General features: G+C 44.0%; 1 protein-coding gene across 8 annotated transcripts in view; it reads right to left on the bottom strand.

Moving 5' to 3' along the window:
* Positions 1 to 18371, bottom strand: part of KIF23 (kinesin family member 23) — a 177695-nt gene that overhangs the window by 77741 nt on the left and 81583 nt on the right. For all 8 annotated transcript variants that reach the window (XM_069222930.1, XM_069222933.1, XM_069222931.1 and 5 more), the window contains 3 exons: positions 16900 to 16979; positions 16390 to 16509; positions 1199 to 1358 (listed from right to left, as the gene is read on the bottom strand). In XM_069222930.1, coding sequence (XP_069079031.1) covers positions 1199 to 1358; positions 16390 to 16509; positions 16900 to 16979 — 360 coding nt within the window. The remainder of the gene's footprint in view (positions 1 to 1198; positions 1359 to 16389; positions 16510 to 16899; positions 16980 to 18371) is intronic.

Here is an 18371-nt window from a genome sequence, read left to right as displayed (position 1 = left end):
AATCAACAAAGGAAAAGTAGAAAAGGGAAGGGTATGCGGGTAAGAGTAAGGGGTAGGGGTAAGTGGAAGGGGAAAGTTCAATTTGTAAAGGTGATTGAACCAGTAACCTTACCTTGCAGTTAACCAGAGTCAAGAATGAGGGGTTAGTGTATGGATAATAGCTTAATGGTCTTAAGTAAAGGGATAGATATAAAGACTTGTGGGTAGAGTTAAAATGTTAGAGGTAAGGGATCACGGATACACAGAAGAGTAGAAGTGGTTAATGAAGTAAAGTAAGGGGGTAAGTGGATAAAGGGTTCATGTAAGGGCATATTGGTAAATATAAGGGCAAGGGAAGTGTAAGGAGCAAAAGAAAAGGGTAAGATTAATGGTTTGGGGCCAAGTGCAACAGGATAAGGTGATCAAGAGTTTAAGGGTGCAAGTTAAAAGCAGGCATTAGGGGTAAGAGTAAATAGGTAAGGGCAAGGGGTGAAGAAGTACCCTTTGGGTAATTCTAAAGGATCAAGGCACGGAGGGGGTGAAGAGGGGCTGAGGACTGAGGAGTAAGTGTGTAAAATTAGGAGTGAAGATTAGGAGGTAAGCGCTTAAGGGGAAGGAGGTTAAAGGTGTAACATATGAGGTAATTTGCAGGGCTGAAGGTAAGTGGGTAAGGGAGTCAATGGCTTCAGGGGATATGCAATATAAAGGAAAAAATTATAGAAATTCAGCTAAATATACACACTGAGATGGTGACTAATAGTAAAAACAAAAAACAAAAAAAAAAAAAAAAGAAAACGACCTGCTTAGCCACAGAATGACAAGTAAATGGCAAATGGCAAACGAGGAAAAAGCTGTGAGTACATAATACAGAAACAAACACCAGACAAGGAAACGGCATGTGTACATGATTGCAGCATGGTCTCTTAAACAGTCTTCCCAGATAAAGTCAGATAAAGAACAGGTCCAACTTAACCTACCTCTATTTTTACATTTCAATGTTTGGAGCACAATTTGATAACACAAGGAAGGAAATAGTTCTTGAAAGGCTTTGTGATGAAGCCTTGTACAAACAAAGGGCACTACGTTTTTCAAATTAACCAGCCCTATCTCACCAGACCACATATTTAGGAAACCACAATTAAGCTTTTGGCTGTCAGTCTACTTATAGGGCTTTTCACCCATTTCCTCCCCTCACCACCTCAATGGAGGTTAGTCCTACCTAGGCACAATGGTCCACCACGTTCCTCCAGTCTGCGCGATAGTTCCTCCTTAAAGGCCACGTTTCTAAACCTTCGCCCTGGCGTCAGCCCACAGATGGGCTTGTCAACAGGTCGGGCGACTTCCACTTCCTGGGTCATTTCTGCAAACCTCATAACTTGCTGCAAAAGAACAAGAAATACATAAGCGCACCAGTAGAGTCAAGCAAGTGGATACCCACAGGAGGTGGCAATCTGAGCGGGCTTCAGACTAATTAAACAAAAAATCTTCCATATCGCTTACTATACTCGGGCCCGCTTCTTTAGAATGGCCAGAGTTCCTAATGACCAAAATCTGCAGGACTGTCAAAGCCAGGGAACCTTAATCCACACACTCTGGGACTGCCGAAACTTGAATCTTATTGGAAGGTAATAAGGGAATGTGATGTCTGAGACTATGGGTCTGGAAATACAGATATCACAACTGGTCACCTTTGGAATCTGGGACGAACAAACTACGCTAATATTAAGTAACTTGGCACTGATGGTTGCCTGCAGGGATATATTAAAACATTGGAGGATGTCCCACCCACCCACACTGCGAGAATGGAGGAAGGGACTACTAGACTGATGCATGGTAGCAGAAAAAACTGTGTACTAGGAAGTGGGACAAAATATTGGCTCCAAGGTGATCAACGAGGGGAAACAGACGAAATGCTGGGATCCAAATTGGGATAGGATGAAACGATCGGAGCCCTAGTGCCTGCTAGTGGAATTGGGTACAACCTACACCCATAACATAGAAAGGATTGGCAGCTATTTCACTAAAGTCCGGTCCTCACAGGCCCCCATTTCTGTAACCTATAACACTGATACTGCATGCATCTCTTTGCAGGTTTGGGGGGCGGAGGGGGGAAGGTTCATGATGTTTATACTGTTTGCAAAAATGAATAAAGGATGTTAAAAATAAATAAATAAAAGGAGGACCACTAGAGGTACAGTCATCTCCTCCACAAAACCACCACCACCACCACAACCGTCAGTAGGCTAAAAGCCTCAGAACTGTAATGGGCACGGAGGTTTAGACCAAAGCGTTAGAAAGAACAGCCCTAAATTGGACTTGGAACACTGGCACATATTTTTTTTAACTACTGTAGAATGGGGTCTTTAAGTGCAAGAAGTTTGGTCACAAAAACATGCCCTACTTAATGGATCAGTCCAAACAGGGTTAGTGCCTTCCAATATATAGCGAGTAGACGCTATTATTTATGTACACCAAACCCATTTCTGTATGAAGTGCTAGACAGACTTATTTTGTACTTCTTATTCAATTTGCTTTGTACCTTTGTCCCAGAGTTTAGAATTCTGAACACAAGTTCAGCTAACAAACCCTGCGGCTGACATACTGATGTATAGCCTCCCCCTCCCCCAACCTTTGGGCTCCCAAGAAAGAATCTCCAGCAGGTGAGCAACAAACAGAAAAAGTGAGTGTTACTTTGATATTTGCCAAAAGAATCAGAAACAGAGTACAAAATATCTGCCACTGTCATGTGGGATATCAAGGGGATGATAGTTACAGTGTGTCAAAGACCTGTAACAAATAGTATCGGAATTGAGGAGTTCCCTAGGTGGAAAAGATAGCATAAACTAGCTCAGGACAGTGTTTCATTGTAGGAAGCTGGCTCTTTATATAGTAGGTCAAAATGAGATATACTGTGCAAAGAATCCAGGGGTTTCCTTACTAGTGGACAGGGTCTTGTACTAGTGATTCCAAGGTGCTCTATTAAGGGGTAGTGTGGCCAAGCAGCTATAGGCTTATCAGAGAAGAGTGTAAGACATCTGCAAACACACACAGTCAATAACTGATGCACACATATCAATAAGGAGATCCACACCAATTTATAAAAATAACAAGTATCTTTATATATATTTTGGCTCCGGAATCAAGGCTATCAGGTAAGTACATTTTGCAAGAGAAATACTTTCAGGGTTTAGAAGTCGACAATGCATTTTTCAGAGACGGCAATGTTATCTTATGGCGGAATTACAAATACTGCACACATGTATAGTACAGCGACCAATGTCCTGGACTAAAGGTAAGTAGGGGGGCAATGTCCAAAGCAGCACTAACAGGTCACCTCGGGCGGCAACGGGGCAGCCGGGTGCAGAAGTGCTTTTCAGCATCAGGTGCCCAATATTATCCTTTAGGGGAAAAACATGTACAGCATTCGGGAACTTAACAGCGACTTATGGGACCAATCTCCTGGATTTTAGGTAAGCATGGGGCAAGGTCCAAGGCCAGACCAACATGTCACACTGGGCGGCCGGGTGCAGAGGTGCAATACAACATCAGGTGCCCACTGTTGGTCAATGGGGATGGGTCCAGTTAAAAAGGTTTGGACTTGGATGCCAGTCGGGCTGAATCAGCAAGTGGGCTCAGCTATCACGATGCTCGGGGACGTGTGTGTGTGTGTGTGTGTGTGTGTGTGTGTGTAGGAAAGTACCCTCTTTTTGTCATGTATACCCCCACTTTTTGCCCGATGGTCTGGAGTGGTCGCCTTGGTCTTCTCTTACCGCTGTCCAACATGCCTCTCCATGCAGGCCAGTACAACCGTGCACCATATCTCTTGCAGCTACCTAAGCTTGTTGGCTTCTCCTCCAATGGATCACTGTGACGCACAGCCCTCTGCATGCTTCTCAAGCGATGTGGGATCCCTTTCCAAGTGTGCTTCGTGGGCCTCACCGCAATCCCTGTGCTTGCAGCCTGTGGGTCAGCTGTAGAAGCTGCATCCTCTTCTTCAGACTCTACTGGTTGCGGAGGGTCACCCGGGACTCCTTGCTGTGGGTTGAGTACCCCTGCACTTTCTGGTCCCCGGCAGCTCCATTTTTCTTTATTCGCGACATGTATGTTTGCCAAGGCTTGTTGGTAGTTTTTCCAAACCACGGACCGGCTGCAATCCATCTGCCATGGGCCGTCAACTGCATCACTCAGGAACTCTTCAGCTGCTCCAGTGCTGCGCTGCTGATCGTCTTCGTTTCACTGTTGACCAGCTCCTGCATTCACAGACGAGTGGGTAGTGGCTCCTGCCACAACCGGACACTCCAACGTGAACTGGACTTGGTCCCCTTTTTTCCCCCCATGTCTCCTTCGTCCAGGATCCACCTCTGGTTTCTTGCAGTCTTGCAATATCCTTCTCTGAAGTTCCTTTGGTGGGTTGGGGGAAAAAGCAGTTACTTACCTCTTTTCTCCTGGTAGCTGGAGTAGGAGGGGCACTCTGTTACTTAGCTTTGAGGTTTCCTAGTTCCTCCAGCTCCCCTCTACCGAGACCATTTCCTTGTGTGGGGACCCCACTTTTGCATTCCACTTATTTAGTATATGGTTTGGTCCACCCCCAGGGCCGTCAGTATTGGCTATTGCTTTTCACTGTTCTCTTTTGCTTTTTATGCCAATCTCTGATTGGCACTGTACATATAATAGTTTGTTACTTACCTATTGGAGTATTGCCTATCTAGTTTTTGTGTTACCATAATTAAGTACCTTTATTTTTGTAAAACTGTGTGGTTCTTTCATGTGTGTAAGTGCTGGGTGACTACAGTGGTAATGCATAAGCTTTGCTATCTCCTAAATAAGCCTTGGCTGCTCACCCACAGCTACCTCTAGAGAGACTGGCTTCTAGACACTGCCTACACTTCACTAATAAGGGACGCCTGGACCTGGTATAAGGTGTTAATAACATACATACCACACACCAGGCCAGTATCCTACAGCATGTATTAATAAATCCACCAGTAAGGGTTTATTACCATGAGATGTTTGATACAAAACATCCGTAGGATCAGTGAAGCCATAATGTAGCTGGGGCACTCGTATTGACCAGTATCCAGCACATGCACTTAAAATGACTTCCCTGCTCACTCACTATGTCTAAGAATTGACAAACACGTGCTCTTATCTGCTCTTGCCGATAGGCCCACCCATGTCATATAATGCACCCTGCCACCGGGCTGTAAGGCCTGCAGGAGGGGTGACTTACATATACTGCATGCAGTGTTAGGGGACATGGGACACAGACTACGTGCCATGTCATATTTTCATTTTTAGTTGCTCCAAGACATGCAGCCTGCAATGGCAGTCTGCATGGGCAAGGCGAGCAGTCCCAGAGGGCGGCACAATACATGCTCCAGCCCTTGGAAACCCTCCTTGGTGCCCAAGCCTTAGGTACCTGGGGTACCATTTACTAGTGACTTACAGGGGTGCCAAAGGTATTACGAATTGGGAAACAATTGCACAGTTTTAGGGAAAGCGATCTGGCACTAGGAAATCGGATAGCAGGAACCCAGTGCTCTTACAGTGAAAACTGAATCATGTACCAGAAAAAAGGTGGGGGTGACCATGTCAAATAGGTGCACTTTACTACATTCATGTAATATGAGGCTACAGTAAAACATTTCGTCCAACTGGTATAACAAAATGGTTACTCACCTGTAAAATTTAAATTCAACATTTCCTTTTAATGTCAGGCACCATGCCTTCTGGGAAACTAAAGATTGCCTTGGTGGTGACACAGATATTTCAAAGGAAGGTTTGAGTACAGTGGTGGTTGGTGGGGACGCAGGGGTTAGGGTCTCAGGGGTTTGGGGGATTAGTATTTTGCCATGTCAAGTTGGTAGTTTAAAAGCTGCCAGATTAAGATGCAGACCTAGAGCCAATTTTCACCTTGTCACTAGAGTGGTGGCACAATTAAGTGCTGTAGTCCACTAGTGGCATTTAACTTACTAGCCCTGGGAACGTCTCGTACAAACTACTAGGGGTTATGGATAAGTAAATGTCAATCAGGGATTAGCCATTTGTACATACACTTTCAGGAGTCACAGCACATGTATTAAGGCCTACATACCAGGACCCCATGCCTTAGAGGTGACTGTTAGGTCAGTTAATTTTTACGGTGACATAAAATCCTGTGCTACAGAGTTGAAAACCAGCAACATCTAGCAAAAAGTACGGGTAATTCTACAAAACTTGGAATTTCCTTACAGCTTTTATTTAGAGACAAATCTTATGGTAGTCCATTTGCTAATTTACTTGATTTATTAACTACTTTGCTTTCCGTAAGGATTCTATTTCGAAATTAACCAACCAGGTTATTAACTTTACAATCTTGCCATGTACAAGTTTTATTTATAGCCTTGGACTAAGTCTATGGCAGGCTCCGAGTCCCATTCTCACCTAATGACTCCTTTACCTCTTAATTAAAACGTCAACACCCGTCTGCTTCCACATTCAGAACCCCTGGGGTGTACCGTCACCAAGCATATGTGTGTTTGGATAGCTCATCCCCAGATTTCCTAGACAAGTTTTGAAAATACATATGACATGGTTCACAGTGTATTGGTGTAGCATATGGTGGCCATGCTGTGTGTTTGCACTGAACAGTCTTCCCACTATTTAATTAGCTTGAAAATCCGTCAGTGTTAAAAAGACTGTCTTCACTTTCAACACATTAATATGCGTTACTGCTTCTGTAGGGCTACTTGTTCCTCTGATATTGAGGTGATCCAGGTGCACAACCCACTGTGGAATGCATCAATGATAAAGGCGACTATTGAAGTTGGGGTTATGAGTAGTCTTTCTATTGTGATGTTTTTCATGTACCACTATTGTATCAATATCAATTGAGCACAATATGAGTGACAACCACTAGATCCTCCCAACTCCTGTGGCTATCTGCTTGAGAACCACTCCTGTATGCGGTGCATATATAACCTGCCATGAAGTATGAGCGGTGTACACTATGCCATCCATTAGTTTCATTACAGTTTTCACAGTCAGAGACTGTCCCTCTGTTAATGGAGAGTTTGCTCTTTCAATGTCAGGGCTCCTGTACGCTGGGACTGCTTCTGCTTCCTTGTATGTCATGATTTACCAAAAAAAATACCCTCTTCATTTCTGGAACTGAAAAAGACCCCCCCCCCCCCCCCCTATTTAAGAAGAAGGAAAAGTTGAATACATGTAATCCTAGCTCCGAGAAAAACATCTTCAAAAGCCTCAAGCTCTTGAAAGCAAGTGAAGCTTTCATCTGCTATATTAAGCCATAAATAAACAAGGCAAAGTAAAACATTTACTTCTAGAATCCAGTTCACTCAGGAGTATTAAAATGCAGTTTTTTCATATATATATATATATATATATATATATTATATTTTTAAATGAAACTCACAGCAAAGGCAAGGGAACCAGACCAAATACCTCCTGAATACATACCTCAGCAATCTGTAATTCTTACAAGTAAAACTGTGAAAAGCTAAACAAACATACAATATTTTCCCCTTCAACAAGACCCTTACATACTCAGGTTACCAGGAGCATCCAACCTGCTGCACATAAATATTGAATATAAAGTCTAAACGCGTATCTGTGCACAATGCATTCAGCTAGGCCACCAAATGCACTCTGCATGCAAGAGATCTGTTTTACATCTGGCACATGCACGAGCAACTAAGGGAAAAGCAAAGCCGTCTTGGAGCAAGTGTCTCTCAGGACGAGACAGAGCAGGTGAACAGGCAGCTGCAGTCTATACAGGGAGTGCAGAATTATTAGGCAAGTTGTATTTTTGAGGATAAATTTTATTATTGAACAACAACCATGTTCTCAATGAACCCAAAAAACTCATTAATATCAAAGCTGAATATTTTTGGAAGTAGTTTTTAGTTTGTTTTTAGTTTTAGCCATGTTAGGGGGATATCTGTGTGTGCAGGTGACTATTACTGTGCATAATTATTAGGCAACTTAACAAAAAACAAATATATACCCATTTCAATTATTTATTATTACCAGTGAAACCAATATAACATCTCAACATTCACAAATATACATTTCTGACATTCAAAAACAAAACAAAAACAAATCAGTGACCAATATAGCCACCTTTCTTTGCAAGGACACTCAAAAGCCTGCCATCCATGGATTCTGTCAGTGTTTTGATCTGTTCACCATCAACATTGCGTGCAGCAGCAACCACAGCCTCCCAGACACTGTTCAGAGAGGTGTACTGTTTTCCCTCCTTGTAAATCTCACATTTGATGATGGACCACAGGTTCTCAATGGGGTTCAGATCAGGTGAACAAGGAGGCCATGTCATTAGATTTCCTCTTTTATACCCTTTCTTGCCAGCCACGCTGTGGAGTACTTGGACGCGTGTGATGGAGCATTGTCCTGCATGAAAATCATGTTTTTTTTTAAGGATGCAGACTTCTTCCTGTACCACTGCTTGAAGAAGGTGTCTTCCAGGAACTGGCAGTAGGACTGGGAGTTGAGCTGGACTCCATCCTCAACCCGAAAAGGCCCCACAAGCTCATCTTTGATGATACCAGCCCAAACCAGTACTCCACCTCCACCTTGCTGGCGTCTGAGTCGGACTGGAGCTCTCTGCCCTTTACCAATCCAGCCACGGGCCCATCCATCTGGCCCATCAAGACTCACTCTCATTTCATCAGTCCATAAAACCTTAGAAAAATCAGTCTTGAGATATTTATTGGCCCAGTCTTGACGTTTCAGCTTGTGTGTCTTGTTCAGTGGTGGTCGTCTTTCAGCCTTTCTTACCTTGGCCATGTCTCTGAGTATTGCACACCTTGTGCTTTTGGACACTCCAGTGATGTTGCAGCTCTGAAATATGGCCAAACTGGTGGCAAGTGGCATCGTGGCAGCTGCATGCTTGACTTTTCTCAGTTCATGGGCAGTTATTTTGCGCCTTGGTTTTTCCACACGCTTCTTGCGACCCTGTTGACTATTTTGAATGAAACGCTTGATTGTTCGATGATCACGCTTCAGAAGCTTTGCAATTTTAAGAGTGCTGCATCCCTCTGCAAGATATCTCACTATTTTTGACTTTTCGGAGCCTGTCAAGTCCTTCTTTTGACCCATTTTGCCAAAGGAAAGGAAGTTGCCTAATAATTATGGACACCTGATATAGGGTGTTGATGTCATTAGACCACACCCCTTCTCATTACAGAGATGCACATCACCTAATATGCTTAATTGGTAGTAGGCTTTCGAGCCTATACAGCTTGGAGTAAGACAACATGCATAAAGAGGATGATGTGGTCAAAATACTCATTTGCCTAATAATTCTGCACTCCCTGTAGCTTAGAAAAGTGTGGCTAGAAGATACACTACCACATACACAAAGTCAGTATTCCGCACAGGAGTGTTCCCAATGTTCCACCTGACAAAGGACTAGGAAAAGGTTACCTGGGAACAGACCAAGTCTCAGTGATCCTAAAGGGAAAGGCTGTTAGGTAGTCTGAGAAAAGACAATCTCCTTTGTAGTACACCACTACTGTGGTGTGAGAATGCAGGCAATGGGCGTCTGCAAGAGTGATATTTTTATTCCAATTAAGTGGACAGGAGTAGTGGTGTTCTGGCTTCAATCCACCCACTAACAAGAAGGAAAAGTTGCTTACATGTAATCCTAGCTCTCTTCCAGGGGAATGTGTGCAAGAGCTGCAATTACAAGATTTGTACGGGGGCTGGGAGTGTTGCTTATGACTTTGATGAGGATTCCCCTGGAAGAGAATTGGGATTACATGTAAGCAACTTCTCCTTCTCTTCCAGGGGATCCTCATCAATAGTCATAAGCACTGAGTAGAATAGCAAGCCCATCCCACAATTCTGCGGACAAAATATAGAATAGCAGCAGTTATAATTATCCAAAGACATTTCATAAGGAAGCTTGTCCCAGATGGGTATCTGCTCTTTAATCTGAGTCTAGGCAGTAATGTTTAGGAAACATACGTACATGCTTCCAGGTTGCAGCTATGCATATCTCAGACAAAGATACATTTCTTAATAGGGCAGCTGTTGCCACTTTACCTCTGGTAGAATGGGCTACAGGTCACACAGATAAGTGTTTACTGGCTAACTGATATGAAAACACTACACAAGAAACAATCCACTAAGATTGTTTACTTGGAGGAAGCTATGCCTGTTCCTACTGGGCCGTAGTTGACAAACAGCTGACCTGGCTTTCGGAGCTAGAACTTTAACACGCTTTACATAAAAAAAAATGCAATGCTCTTCGAAAAGAACATTGGTAGTGAGATAATTTGGTTAATGTGAAAATCAGAGACCACTTTGGGGAGAAAGCTAGAATGAGTTCTCATGACCACTCTCTGTTAGAGTGGAAAACAGCATATGGTTCTATGGCATACAAAGATTGAATCTCATTTCCTCTACGTGCTGTCATTATGGCAACTAGAAAAGCAGTTTTCTATCTAAGATGTTGCAAAGAGCCTTTGTGTATTGGCTCAAAAGGAGGACACATGAGCTTGCAAAGTACAAGATTAATCTCACACGGAGGAGAGGGAGACCTAACCATTGGAAAAACCTTTTTCAGACCTAAGAAATCATTAACTACTGGCATTTTAAAGAAAGATAACTGTGTGGTTGTCTTTCCATAAGCAGTAAATGCTGAAAGGTGTACCTTAACAGAAGAATACCGCAGACCAGACCTTGCTAAATGGAGGAGGCAGGGTGGAATCACATTCTCTTGACCTAAAATAGGTGCTTTGAACACAACATAGATAGAACCGCTTCCACTTGAAAGCATAGGATCTTCTGGTAAAAGGTATTTTGGATTCTCTTAGAATACTCATGAATCCCGCCAACCTAGATGTCCATCTTGTATGAATTCAGGAGCCATGCTGTCAAGTTCAGGGAGAACAGGCTAGGATATAGAATCCTCCCTCCAAACTTGTACAGAAGATCCTGTCTGCCTGGCAACCTCCTGTGTGGCCTCTCAGAGGAGGTCCGTAAACCACCACTGGCGAGTCCACTCCCGCGCTAATAGGATCATTCTGGCCTTGGATCTGTACAACTTGTTGATCATAGTGGGAATCAGTGGAGATGGCGGAAATGCAGAGAAATTTCCTGAACCAACTTATCTAAAGGACATTCCCCAGTGTTCCTGGTTGGTAGAACGCCCCATTCTCGAAAGATTTCTTGCACGACGTAGTCATGTAGGATCCAGTCATGATTTTCATGGAAGTTGTGACAGATTCCACCTGGGTGTTCTGTGCTCCTCCCAGGTGTATGGCTTGTATTGTTAAGCCCTTGGCTATCAGCAAATTCCTGATGGCACGAGCTTCCAGAAATAGAGGGCGAAAGTGAGTTCCTTCTTGTTTGTTTAGATAGTACTTGGTGGTCGTGATGTCGGTTTGGGAGTGACTGGATTGCCTCAGAGAGGTGTACTTTGTCTTCCCAATGATCTGAAAATTGGTTCCATTGGTCATAGAGAAATTGCTGGAGAGGTCTCATGTGAAGTCTTGCGTGAGGAACAATGAAAATGCAAGTGGCCATTGAGCCCAGCAACAAAGCAACTTTCCTCGCTGATGGATATGGGTTGCTTGGAGATTATGACACTTTAGAGTGACTGAGGATAGTCTTTCCTCCGAAAGATACAATTGTACGGTTAGCGTGTCCAGTGCTGCCCCCAGGTAGTAAAGCCTTTGTGCTGAATGTGCTGTGGCCTTTTGGAAATTGGTGCAGAGACCTAGATTTTGGATCATCTCTACGCAGATTTGAAAATGTTCTCTTACACGTGATTGGGAGGAATCCTTTATAAGCCAATCGTCAAAGTATGAGTAGATGAATATCTTCTTTTTTCCTACGGCTGCTACAATCAGTCATATAGTTGGAAAATGTTTGGGTTGCACTTGAGGCCGAAGGGCAAAATACTGAATTGGTAGTGATGCAACCCTACTTTGAAGCAGAGAAAACTTCCCATGTTTTGTAATGAATGGGATGTGGCAGTACACATTTTGAAAATCGATGGAACACATCCAGTCCCCCTGGTGTAGCTGTGGACAGATTTGGTGTAGAGCCAATAGCCTGAATTTCTCCTTGCATATGAATTTGTTTAGTATTCTCAGGTCCAGAATGGGCCTGAATTCTTGTTTTGGAATACAGAAAAGTTAATTACATTCGGTAATGCCTTATCTGGAAGACACTATATCTAGCTGCAGATTCCTTCTATTTGAATTCTCCCCAGGAATTAGGATTGGATCTGGAAGATTTGTCAGCAGTACCCCTGCGTGCCGCTAGGTGGCATCATGCAGCTCCGTGGCCACCACCGGCAGAGTCCGTGCTAGAAAGGACATTGTGGGTCCTATATAGGCACTACCCAGGCGCGCCAACTTCAGTTTCTTTTCACGACTTTACACGCCAGAAGCACAGTGCCATGAAGAATACTAACAACTAGTGTGTCAAAACTAAGACCCTGAAAGGAGATTCCCTACCCCTGGAAATCAGTTCGCAAAGTGGGGGGATGGGTTTTCAGTAAGAAATCTGAAGCTAGATATAGTCTCTATCAGATAAGGCGTTACCGAAGGAAAGTCACTTTTCCATCTGATCGAGATATCTAGCTGCAGATTCCTTACCTTTGACTAGATAAACAAGCAATACCATCCCCAGAGGTGGGTCTGCGAAGCAAGTTCAAAACAAGAATGCCCTGCAGGACCAAATGGGCAAGGTGCCCTTCCCTAGGGACCTGACTGTCCACGCAGTATTGTTTAGTAAATGTATGAAGAGAAGTCCACATTGCCAAACGACAGATGTTAAGGACTGGAACACCACACGTTAACACAATGGTCATAGCTTTAGCTCACGTAGAATAAGCATGCAAACCCTGTGTATGGGTGATGGGGGGGTGGGAGGAGAAGAGCATAGTTGATCCTAATGTAGAGTACGACCCATCTGGAGAGTGCTTGGTTCTGCACTGCTTGACCTTTCTTTGCACCCACATACCGTACAGAAAGTTGGTCATCCACCCAAAAACGCTCCTGAAAGTTCAAGATAGAACGTCAATGCTCTTTTTGAGTCCAGGTGGTGAAGTCTCTCCTCTTCCTCAGTAGGCTGTGCGGGTGCGTAAAAAAATAGGCAGGGTGATGGATTGGCCTACATGAAAGGGCATGGCCACTTTTGGCAGAAAAGAGGCCCTAGTGCGAAGCACCACTTTGTCAGGATACATGGAAAGGCAGGATGGCTTAGATGACAATGCCTGCAGTTTACTCACTCTGTGGGCAGATGCAATGGAACCAAATTCAGATCCCATTGGGGCATATTGAATGGGGATGGAGGGAAAACACCTTTGAGAATCTATGCAAAATAGGACACTTAAAAGAGGGAAGGAAAAGAGAAAAAAGAAAAAGAAAATATCACAAATAGCAAAGAAATCTCTTAAGAGTGCCCAGAGCAGAGACCTCCTGTGCAAGATACAAGATTAACAATAGGGCCTCAGAGAGAGGGGCAAAAAGGAGGTCAGACTTGTCTGTGCACCATGCCACAAATTTCTTCCAACAGGCATATACCGTTTGATGGAGGGACGCCTGGCTGCCAAGATTACGTTAGACTTCAAGAGGAAGGTCAAACCTTTCAACTGCCGCCATTCAATCTCCACGCAAGAAGGCAAAGAGTGGACAGTTTTGGTTGAAGAACCCTCCCCTGCTGCTGCGACAGAAGATCCTCTGAAAAGGGCAGCCTCATCAGAGGATCAATGGGCATGCTCAGCAGCTAGGGATACTATACTCTTTGTGCCCAGTTTGGTGCTAAGGATTATTTGAGCCTGGTCATTCCTGATCTTTTTGAGAACTCTGGCCAGGAGTGGTATGGGTGGAAAGGCGTAAAGGAGGCCTGAACTCCACTCAAGACAAAAGCGTCAGTGTGAACGTCGCAGTGGAGAACCCCATGATGAACTTTGCTTCTGTAGAGGCTGGAAACCAGGTTGGCACCATAGACCCACTTCAACACAGGCTGGGAGACTCTGGTACAGTGGTACTGTCCAATGGCGGTTTTGGTGGTCCGGAGTCCTATTCAGTGGTTCTTGGGTGCTTGCAAGGATGCAGGGGACCAGCTCCGCTACTCCACAAGAATTCCTTGTGCTGGAGTGAAGGCTGGCTGTCTTCCCGGGCTTTTGGAAGTTTCAACAGTTGGAGGACGAGGAGTCTTTCTAGCAATTGTCAAAGTCCACAGGCAGACTGGCAAGGTTGACGCCAAGGCCGGCACAGATCTTCAGTGTTTGCCTTTTGTGTCTCTGCAGTATCCTTCAGGTCAGCAGGGATCTGCTTTTCTGGTGCCAAGAGCTTTCCTAAATACTGAATTTAGGGACATTAGGGAGTGTGTACAGTAGTAAGTCAATGGGCTAGTGACATTTGTGGTCGCTATACCCCCTACATGATGACTTCCTGTGGGAAGGGGCAAAACCCTGTCCCACAACTCCCAAGTATGCCATCTCCAAGATGGCTACTTCTGAAAAATCGAGTTCACCTCAAAGTAGCCCCTTAGGGGTGGTACACCTACTTGACTAGCTAATATTCCCACCTGTCCAGGTAGGTCAAATGAACTCTGGACAGGGTTGGGGGTGGCGTCCTCTCCTGTAAGGGGAGCCAGATTCACATTTCAAAGGTGACTGCCCTCGGAGGCTTGCCGCCTTAGGAAGGCTAATCAGCAGGTCATCCTGTGGGAGGCTCTCACCCTAGGGGTCCCGAACGGTCTCGGTGGCAGACACTTGTCAGCGAGCACACCAGAGGCTGGTAGGATTTCACCTCTAAGGTGCCCTCTGGGTGCATGTATTGGTAAATCCAACACTGGTATCAGTGTGGGTTCACCAATATGAGATGTTTGATAGCAATAATCCTATCTTCAGTGAAGCCATCACGTAGCTGGGGAATTCGTATCGACCAGTTTCCAGAACATGCATTTAAAATCAACAAAGACACATCACGGGCATATCTACTCATGCAGATAAGCCCTCACATGTAATATAATGCTTCCTGCCTTAGGGCTGTAAGGCCTGCTAGATGGATTACTTACATATACTGCATGCGGTTTTAGGGAACATTGCACAAAGGCTGTGTCTCATGTCGTGTTTTCACTTTTGTCTGCACCAAGACATGCAGCCTGCAATGCCAGCCTGTCATGTGCTTGGAGAGGGGTCACTTAGGGGGCACAATATGTGCTGCAGCCCTTAGGGACCCTCTTTAGTTCCCCATGCCCTAGGTACCAGGGGTACCATTTACTAGGGAGTTACAGAGGATGTTAAAGGTTTTGCCAATTGGGGAAACAACGGTACAGGTTTTGGAACGAGATCCTGCACTGGGGACCTGGTTAGCAGGAACCCAGTGCACTTTCAGTCGAAATCACATCAGATACCAGGCAAAAAGAGTGGGGGTAACCTAAAAAAAAAGGAGGCCCTTTCCTACACTGAACACTCTTTATGTTTGACCGGGAGAGCAATGATTAACAAAGAAAAAAACGCAGTCAATAAAATGAAGAACAGGGTGACAGTAAATAGCTTGTCCACGAGTAGCCATACTTTCAATGAGAATAGTATACAAATGTTTTACTATACATAAAGGGGCACAGTCTGGAAGTACCTCAAAATGTATACATAAAATACTTGTACCCAGTAAAGAAACTCCAGCAAATTGACCGAGTTCAGTGCTAGGTGCAGAAAGTTGTTGAAATCGAAAGGTGACAAGCTTGAACCCAGAAGAGGCTAACTAAAACTTCTACTCTCCCAAGATCACATATTTCAATGCCATGAAATCAGAGAATAGTAACACTTGTTATTAACAACGCTTAGTGATATCAAAAACTTCAGCTTGAAGAGCTGTATTTCCATTTCCTAACTGAATGGTATGTAATTGATTATTCTTGGAAAGCTGTGGAAATCAACCAGGATTCCAACCTTGGCCAGCAGACTGTAAACTGCAAACGTTAGCAGCAGCTGCGCTCATCCACTCACAAATTTTACAAACACATTAAGCCCAAGTGAGCGACTGGACACTGCAAGACAACATCAATATAGTCTTCTTGCTAGGCCGAACAACTTTAACTTTATTGAGGTTAGTCCAGACCAAACTCACCTAATCCTTCAACACTGCTAAAAATGGCATCACGAGCTGGTAGCATAAGGAAAGAAGCAAAAAGCTGCAAAGGCTGGGTCTCACATGATTTTTTTTTTTTTTAAATTGGTGTGAATTAGAGATACAGAAATAGACAATTCACAAAACAGATCAAGTAGAATAAGAATTCTCACAATGTCAAGAAACTCTGACAATGTTGTATAGGCAACAAGTTTTTTTAAAAGCAATGGAAACTAAAAGGGGTCCATATTTAAAAAAGAAAATTGAGAAACCAGCACAATATCAAGCACCGTACCAAGCTCTCCTCATGATCATCAGCTTTCGGATTTACACAAACAATCATGCGAACTTTTCCCTCGCCATCAAAGTAGTTCTTGAAGAGATGAGTCAGCTTTGAGTCTCTGTACGGCACCATCTGGAACATTAAGAGTAGCATTAGAGGATGACTGCAGACTTCATGGACAACAGCTGCTAAGGGGATTCTCTTTTAGAAGTTACCCTTTAATAAGTAAACCATGCCATAAGCTCCATAGAAGTATAAAAGCGAGGCAGGTTTTCTTCCTCCAGCTGCAATAAAATACAGTAACATCTTTACAGCACTACTGCTTTATACAGCCAACCCGTTCTTGCACCAGCTTCCACTTCGAGTATCCTCACAGCACATCTGTCCCACTGTATACACTCTCTACCCCTACCCATTCTTCACAACCACCCTGCCACCTAGGGCTCATGCATCCTACCACCCTAGTTTAATCTTTTTAGCAACCACTCCTCCTGCAAGACCTCAATGCCTGCTGCTACATACCTTCATGGTGCCATACAGCTGATTCTCACGTAAAACTTCTAAACATGTGCGCAGGGTCATTAATGACTGATTGATGTTCCCTGAAAAAAGAAACACATAAAGAGAAGCTCTACAATTTTGGTTAAGTCAATGCAAATCTTTAGTACAGAAAATAAACTGAATAGTCACCAGAGCTCCTACAATAGGAAACGTGTATCAAATTGTTATCTTACACTATGAGGCTTTTCTATTTTAGCAGGTACCATGCCACCTGGTGGTTTCATAAAACACTTTCACAAGCTGTTATTTCATAGCTTTTAGCTCCAGTACCACTCACAAATGCATCATAGGTGGCAAGCCTAGCCACACACAAATACATCATAGGTGGCAAACTCATCAACATTCCACGCTCGTAAGCATGCCACACCAATTCTCTTTTGTTTTGTTAAATGGCCCTGATCAGAACCGTTTCTCTCAAGGACATTTCATTCCTAAAACTGGGTCAGTCATATATAGTCACTTGATATTTCAATCTTTTTCTAACTTTTTTTGAGATTTCTCCATTTCATCACCCTAGTTTGCCAGCTCAGGTAGTATATGCCTCACTCTTACTTGATGTCACACACTTCTGGCAGCATCCAACCTAAATAACCTTTTCTTTTGGTTTGAGAAGAGTCATCCCATGCGCACCTGAACTGTGTGCTACCATAAATATGAGGCAGCTCATACTTCTATGCAGCTGCCCTAATCTCACAGTCGAATTTCATAATTAGCTCAACTATTTATTAGGAGAGTACAAAGCCTCAGACTTCAGATGTGGTACAGAGAAACCTTTCAGCTGGAGAGGTAGTGAAGCATTTCTACCTCAAAGACACACCCCTACCCCATCATCCTACACCACACACTCACTAGCCCAGTGCAATGGTGCGAATAGCCCAAGGAAGAGTAAAAGCATCTGGTTGCAATCCGTTTTTCACCAGATGACAAAACAACTGGCTTCAACTTAATGCAGTGCTCAGAAAGCACCATCAGGTTAGCAACCAAGACCTTGCTGGAAGAATAGAAAAGCTTGACCTACCTTTCCCTAGGGTAGGCATAATTAGCAACCTACAAAAATCTAAAATCCCACGAAGGAGGAACAAGAAAAAGCTTAAGGCACCTGCTCCCAAGCATGCTAGCCTCAGTCTCTGGGCACCCAACTGCAACAGCCTTGTTATGAGGTCAAACGACTATAGAGGTGCACTACACAAAGGTGCAAGCCATATCCATGCTCCTTCCCTTGCCAACATACACCCTGGAGGAAGAGCTGGAGACTATTACAGCACACTGGCTCAGGAGTACGTTCTAAGAAAACAGATTGCTGGTAGAAGAAACTCTTGTAAAGACTACATTTGCTATCACTGTTCTCTCTCTGGGAGCAAAGAACTCTACTGTGGATAGGAAGCTAGGTGCACTTGGACAAGCAACTGTCAAACCGGTTCCAGTTTTCCTTT

Source organism: Pleurodeles waltl, chromosome 3_1, assembly GCF_031143425.1.
Source record: "Pleurodeles waltl isolate 20211129_DDA chromosome 3_1, aPleWal1.hap1.20221129, whole genome shotgun sequence".
NCBI lineage: Eukaryota > Metazoa > Chordata > Amphibia > Caudata > Salamandridae > Pleurodeles > Pleurodeles waltl.
This window is presented reverse-complemented; position numbering and strand designations above follow the sequence as displayed.